This window comes from Eutrigla gurnardus, assembly GCF_963514095.1.
Source record: "Eutrigla gurnardus genome assembly, chromosome: 12".
NCBI classification, from domain to species: Eukaryota; Metazoa; Chordata; class Actinopteri; order Perciformes; family Triglidae; genus Eutrigla; species Eutrigla gurnardus.
Window position 1 is genome coordinate 13,314,245 of NC_139926.1, and position 7,807 is coordinate 13,322,051.

Here is a 7,807-nt window from a genome sequence, read left to right on the forward strand (position 1 = left end):
ACAAAAAATGAATGACCCATCTCAGAGTAGCTTTATAGAACGTACGGTTTATGAAAAAGAAAAGAGAGTGATAGAATTGCTGCAGTAAAGGCTTATTTGCAACAGGACATTACTGCAAGATGGGATTCAGCCGTGATTGACATATTTGCATAACTTCCACCAGCTGTTTATCAGCAATGGAAAAAAAATACAGGGGGCACATTTGTGTTTCTATCTACAAAATAAACAGCTGTTCCTTTTGACTTTAGCCTATACGTTGTTGATATGATGTTGTCATGTTCTGACATACAGTGTGAAAACTTATCAAAAGTCAAAGGGAAGTTAACTGTCATAGCAATCACAGAAAACGAATTGTTGTGACCGTAGGCAGACTATATAGTTCTATCTTTTGCCACCAGAGGTCAGTATCAGACCAGAGCGTTAAAGTGTGAGGACTCCACACATCGAAGTACAACTACATAATGTAGAGAGAAGGAATGTTTACGCCTTTTGTGTGAGATATGATCCATTGTTTGAGGATGGACACTCCAAGTATAAAGATGGAAAAAAAGGTTGTGGAATTAAAAAGAACTTAGTTTACCAGACCTCTGGAGCGCTGCTTACTCCTCATTTCTGCTCGAGGCTTAGCAGCTCGAGGCTATGAGCTGCTACTAGAGCGGTTGAACAGTTGCATTGTGGGTAACGTAGGCTACAGGTTTTGACAAAGAAGACATGGAATAAAAAGGTGACATCTCTGCTGCTTCTGCTGCATCACTTTTGGTACTTTTTAAACTAACCCTGTGAACCTGTATAGAAGTGGATGGCTGAATCGGTGGAGTGGCTTTATTTCCAGGGTTACTGAATGTTAGCTGAATTAGCTGATTAACTGATACAGAAGGTAAACTCTCAGTTGGAGAGCAGCATCAGTTCTGTTCTCGTCTGTTTACTTCCATGTGTCTGTCTGTAGAGGATGCTGCAGTATCACGTTCTGCTACAATATGTTCAGAAACGTAGCAGGGGATTTTCACAGGTGTGGCACACTACGAATGTTTGATGCTGGTATGTTTACTCATTTACGATGTGGCGATGTGCTCAGCTTTCGTCAAGTAGCAGATGTTTGGCAGATAAACGGCATCACTGCTATCCCTAATTTTAGCACTGCTCTCAGTTCTGTTTCTCTGTTTTAAAATGGAGAGCAATGTGGATAAGCAACGCAGACCCAGCACAGAATGATTTGTTCGGGTACGACTACGGCCAAATCCCTCAACATACCTAGGCGGTAAAGCTGATTCTGCACACAATGAAGAGCATAAAGTTATTATCAATAACATTTAGGCTTGTAAGACTTGTGTTGTCCTCTTATTGACCAAATGTCCCACTGAGCAGCATCACAATGTTGCCTCTGTGTCACTGCTAATGTCGACCAAATCATGTGTCCTGTCCATGAATGAAAAGCGTTGAGGTGGTAAGCGAAAGCAGTAAGTGCCAAACTTGGTTTAGCTGGTGCATTATTTAACAATAAATACCATGCATATGTTGACAAAACAACTTACTGAGGAAGTGAGATTGTTTCGTCAACTACCGTTTCCAAGGTCGAGAATTTTACCGTGAAGCTCAACACGCACACAAACGACAGGGATCAGTGCATTACAAACCGTATCGATTTTATTCAAACTGTACACGTACAACAGGCGTACCTTTAAAAAAACAAGTGAAAAAGACAAAAATGAGTATCCCCTTAAATACAATATGCCTTTACAAAACAGAGTCTGTGTTTACTTGGTAGGCTGCATATGTTCCATTAAAAAAGAAAAACCACACACACACTCATATTCCTTCTGAAAACAAACATATCAGTCTGGTATCATTTACACCGGCAGATCTCAATTACAAAGAATGCTTTCGCTCCCGTTCGGTTAAAAAACGTGGAGCAACGACTCGTGGAGTGTTGACTTGTTTCCTAACTAAATCCTACATACTAATGTTAACAGGGGTTTGAGGTATGTAGTGCCTTTGCATGGGAAATGTGACACATCATGTACGCCAACTGCTTCAACTTTATACTATGATGATTGGTACTTAGTGTATATGTTCTAGCACAAGTATGTGTGGATACAGTACACAGCTTTAGAGATTAAAAATAACTAGAATACCAGATCTATAAAAAGGACAAAATTATGCAAGTGATGTATGTAGAGAAAAAAGTGTTACAGGACAAGAAACGAAACCTTCTGGTAAACATACACTGGACTGTCCTTGCCACTGTAAGTATAAAAACATAGTTTTCTGCTTTCTTCACAAGAGTTCCTACTGATTTTATTATTTAGTCCAACAAATAAACTGTGGCTTTGTTGATTCAATTCAAATAGCCAGTGTACTGCATACCACAGAGGATGTAATGCTACTGTTACCAAAAGTGAGGACGTTACTATTCACAATTTAGTGTCTTCTCACTTGAATGAAGTGTTGAGCTTCCATGGAAGTTTAAAAAACAATAAAAACAACTTTAGGTGTCTGAATACAAATGTACAATACTGAAATTCACTCTTGGGAGGTGTTATTTTTAATGATAGGAACTTTAAATTGACATTTTTCCTTCTATTGGATTGAAAGGTTTCTGGTTATTTTAAATATATAAATCATAATCACTGTCTAGTGTCCATTGATTCACTCCCAGATAAAACACACCAACTCTGCTGAACACTGCACACTCTGTCTCCACTGCTCTCTTTCCAGATAGAAAATATTACCACATGGTTGTGACCTTTGACCTCCTTCCTGGTGTTTCCATGATTTTTAGAACATCAAACATAAATCCTGCTTCCAGACACGTATAAAATAATTGCAGTTTCTGTGTTTCGAAGACGTCTGAAAGGCAGCCCAGACACTAAGATAAACAATTAATGAAAAACTCTAAAATGTTCGGTCTGCTTGTGAAAGCCATGTAACACTTGAAGTTATAAGGGATTAAGGCAGTTACATTGGGTAGAATATAGATTGTGTACAGTCATCTTTATCCAGGATTAAAAAAAACATCAAAAATCCTGAGCGACCATTTCCACTCGATGTGGATTAAATCTGGATCCTTGAAATGGTGCTTTGGATGTCTTAAAAAGCTTAAGTTTAAAAGTCTTTCTGAAGGGGGGGGGGGGTTCCAAAAGTTGAGAGACCACACACAGAGACAAACAATGAGCTGTTGTGTCTTCATTGCAGAAAGTGGCTGTGTGTGTGTGTGTGTGTGTGTGGTCTCTTAAATTGTTTGATCCGGGTCATCCTGTGGTTGAATCAGTCATTTTTAAACACCTTTAGGATAGCTGTGCAAACCAATACATAACTTCATTCACCTTCGGAGTGAACATTCAATACAAGAGCAAATAATCAACAGTCTGAAAAATTAAAACGTTTTTAAAAAATGAAATAAAAGTTTGGATTTCTGGGCAGCCACTTGGCACACAATGGCGCGGAGTTGCGAGTTGACTGACGTTTTCCTAAAAATAAAAACAAAAAAAGGCAAGATTGTACTCTGCAATATCTAACACACATATTAAAGCATTTCTGTCTTTAGCTAAAAGCAGAGTAAGTTAAGAATCCAGGCATCCCTCATTAATTCATTCACAGTCAGCGGGTGTGGCGGCTGTAGGGATTGAACCTTTGACCTTTTTGCTATAGACTGGACCGAAGGCCACGCTGCTTGACCCATCAGTCTTTTCGGTTATGGTGATTTCTCTCACCAGAGTAGACATGAAGTACATTAAAATTGTAACATTAAGGATATAATCAATAATATGGAGTTTCATAGTAACCTCACCAGTCCTGCATTACAGTCCAGGGACCAGTATGGTCATTTACACCAGTTTGTAATCAAAAGCCAGGCGTGTGGGCTGTCTGGTGATGACAAAAAAAAAAAAAATCCAGAAAATTCATCCAACTTCTATCGAATATAGATTGGTTTGTGAAAGTTCAGTTGCGTGACCAAATGCCTGAACTGCTGTCACAACCCGAAAACACATTAAAAAATGATGTCCAAAATAGGATTAAAGTGAAAGCTATTGACCTCATTTACATGGTTGTTATATATCCAAAGCATCGTGGCTTTGAGCCTTTTCTTCCTCGGAACTTTACACCGTTGTCTCGCCATGATTACCGTTGCTAAGGCGCTTGTAGAACCTCCGCCATGACTGAAGAGTCTTCCCGGACCAGACCCAGAAACCCGAGGTGATGCCGACTATCATGGTCATCAGGTATTTGATCATGAACACGGTGAAGTCTGGAGTCATGGGGGCGAAGTTGTGGACCGGGCAGGGGACGGCGAACCGCTTGCAGGTCTGCATGTGCCAGGTCCGCTGCCAGTGCTCCCTGAAGGCCTGCTCGTAGAAATAGCAGGCGATCACTATGGTGGCCGGTACCGTGTAGAGCACACTGAACACGCCGATCCGCACCATCAGCTTCTCCAGCTTCTCCGTCTTGGTGCCGTCGTGCTTCATGATGGTGCGGATCCTGAAGAGGGACACGAAGCCGGCCAGGAGGAAGGACGTGCCGATGAACAGGTAGACGAATAGCGGAGCCAGGACGAAGCCGCGGAGGGCGTCCACGTTGAAGATCCCGACAAAACACACCCCGGTGAGGACGTCGCCGTCCACCTGGCCCATAGCGAGGATGGTGATGGTTTTAATGGCCGGGACCGCCCAGGCGGCCAGGTGGAAGTACTGGGAGTTGGCTTCGATCGCTTCATGGCCCCATTTCATCCCGGCAGAGAGGAACCAAGTCAGGGACAAAATCACCCACCAGATGGAGCTGGCCATACCAAAAAAGTACAACACCATGAAGAGGATGGTGCAGCCCTCCTTTTTAGTCCCCTGAGCCACCGTCCTGTAGCCGTCATCCTTGAATTTATCCACGCAGACAACTTTGTCCTCCAGGAAAAACCCAGCCGCGTAGGCCACCGCCACCATGAAATAACAGCCTGATAGGAAGATGATGGGCCTCTCGGGGTACCTGAACCGCCTCATGTCCACTAAATAGGTGAGCACTGTGAATAAGGTGCTCACGCAGCACAGGATGGACCAGATCCCGACCCAGAGTCGGCCGAACTTCACCTCGTCCTCCCGGAAATACATGATGCCGGTAGGTTTAGTGGGCTCACATGGGGCCCCGCAGTCGTTGACCCCCATGAATCGGTAGCCCAGGTAGGTAGGCACTTCCAGCTGTAACGGGCAGGAGAACTGGTGGTACTGGTTGTGCGGAGGGGGGCGTAGGTTGGGTCGACCCATGTTGGGGGGAAGGGTCAGGGCCTCGGGTGCATAGGGGGAAGAAGAGGAGGCTGGGCTGCTGGGTTCGGATGTGTTCTGGCCGACGCAAATCTCGCCGGCTCCGTGGACGGGGAAAGCCTCGCAGCGGAGCCGCTCCGGCCACTGGAAGCCGAATTTGTTCATGAGGGCTTCACATCCCTGTCGTGCACGCTCACACAGGGAGCGACATGGGGGGATGGCCTGCTCCAGCACCGTGCAGACCGGCGCATACATGGAGCAGAGGAAGAACTTTAGATCCGCAGAACACTGCACCTTAACCAGCGGGTAGAACTGGTGCACTTCTAGTCCGGCGTCCTCCTGGTTGGTGTGGCCCAGGAGGTTCGGCATGATGGTCTGGTTGTAGGCGATGTCGGTACACAGCGGGATGGAGATGGGCTGGCAAAACCCATGTTCCGGGACAGATATCCCGCTCTCGCTGTTGTAGTGTTGAGCAGAAGTGGATGAGAAGGACAGCCCGCACAGCAGCCACATGATCCGCAGCAAAGCGGAGCCAGTGGTGGACCTGGCCGCCGCCATAGTTGATGAGGAGGAGGGGGAGGGGGGAGGGAAGGAAAAACTTTGATCCAAGTAGGGCGACTTGAAAACGGTCGAAAAGCGAAAAAAATCTACATTAATTGTCGCAACACTTGACGCGTAGTCCGAGTAATTCGAGTTGAAGTCGCCGCAGTCGTCTTTTCGTCGCGTTTTTATGAAGATAAATCCAAGTGAAACGTTCGGCGTGTCATGACTTCTTAATGGTCTTTGTAAGTGACTCCGAGCAGCCCACTCTCACTCCCGACCCGGTGAAAAATAACATTTAAAGTCCCCTTTCTTTCGAGTAGAGCAAAATCAAGTTATTCCAGTGCGTCGAACACGAAAGCGTCGTCACTCGGCGCGAAACAAGAATGGTCCGAAACTTAAAAAAGGCTTATATTTCCAACGTTTTTCCGACTTGACTTCACACGGAGCGTCGGTTCACATGCTGAGCGGTTGGAAGTCCAGAGGCTCGCTCTCCTCACTCCGTGCGGATTCCACCGGTTTCCAGGCGCCCCCTCCATTCACAAGACCTCGCGACAGAACGCAGGGCGCCTTGAAACCGAGGCTGCGTCTCAGCCAATCCTAGCGTTTGTTTTCCTACAGGACTCGTTCATGATTGGCCTTTACTCCCTATAGAAGGAAAATGTGTTACAGTAATTACATTACACCATATAGTTTACCCCCCAATATATATATATATATATATATATATATATATATATATATATAATTTTTCTGGTTACGTTTTTATTTAAAAACTGTATAACAATTTGCCTATAGTTGTTTTTATAGAACTCTTAGATTTCATGCATGATGATACACTGTGCGAAGTAAGAAGCACAATTGTGGAGAAGAAGCCTGAGAATAAACGCCTGTTTCAAGAACGACCTGTGTCTGTCTGTCTGTCATGCCAGAGCTACAATACATTCATGTTTTTAAGCCTACTTACATGCTCTTGGACACATTTGTCAACCATCACATTTTGAAATTGTAACTCTTTCTTTCTTCTTTAATTCTCTTCCTTACGTTTACTGAATAGTACCGGTGAAAGCATAGTTAAAAAATAAGCGTAACTTTTGTCACGACGCTAACAGGAAAAAGCCTTTGGATTCTGATGGGAAACAATACATTCTAAATAACATGCATGAGCACAGCACCTCTGAATTGTAGCCCACATCTTTTTCAGCAATCTATATAGTTAATGTTAATTGGGTTTAATGCAATGGTGGTTAAATCTTATCAGCCATAAAAACACAGTAACGTAATTAGTTTGCAGACCAACTGTGCTTTGCAGGATAAATCATTTGATAACTTGACATTTCTTTCTTATTGTGCTTCATCTTCTACATAAGAAACAAAACCCTGAGGGTTTCTCTGTTCACGACAGAGAACACTCTTGTACGTTTAAGATGCCCCCATCTACACCACGTTGAGCTCTCTCCATCTCCTCACAGAATCTCTACGCACACAGTCACTCACTGTGTGCAGGACGTGTAAACACATTGCAGCGCAGTGAGCAAACCATGGAAAAAAAAAACCCTAAATGGACTCCGGCGTCTTAACCACTCCACCACAGCAAGCACCACAAAAACCTGTTGCTGTTTACCGGTTAAAGGGTTTAATTTCAAACAATCGGATGCGGCTCCTGAACTGATCTGTATCATTGTAGGAATTAACAGCAACAACAGGCAGGGCAGCACTAAATTGGATTGACAGCATGATCTATCTGGCCCACAGGCGACCAAGTGTGGGAGGTGCAGAAGGGTGGCCGTGCTGCATTTGGTGCGTTTCTACCCTGAGTGGGATAAAAGAGGATGGGGGTAGGTTGGGGTGGGGGAAGGGACAGGAAGGAGAGGGAAGGTCGAAGAGGGCAGGGGGAGAAGAAGAAGAAGAAGAAGAGAGAACAGGAAGAGAAGCTAAACCAAAAGGAAAAGTCGGTCAAGTTCCTCGTTGTTAACTGGCCTATAAAAAATAAGGCAAGTTTGATTGAAATAGGCCAGTAG

At 44.3% G+C, this 7,807-nt stretch overlaps 1 protein-coding gene across 1 annotated transcript; it reads right to left on the minus strand.

Annotated features, from left to right (window-relative positions):
- Positions 1–1,622: 1,622 nt before the first annotated feature.
- On the minus strand, positions 1,623–6,357 carry LOC311022296 (frizzled-7-A-like). The gene has a single exon (XM_084023465.1). The coding sequence runs from the start codon at positions 5,802–5,804 to the stop codon at positions 4,098–4,100; it is 1,707 nt and encodes a 568-aa protein (XP_083879591.1). The 5' UTR covers positions 5,805–6,357; the 3' UTR covers positions 1,623–4,097.
- Positions 6,358–7,807: the final 1,450 nt, after the last annotated feature.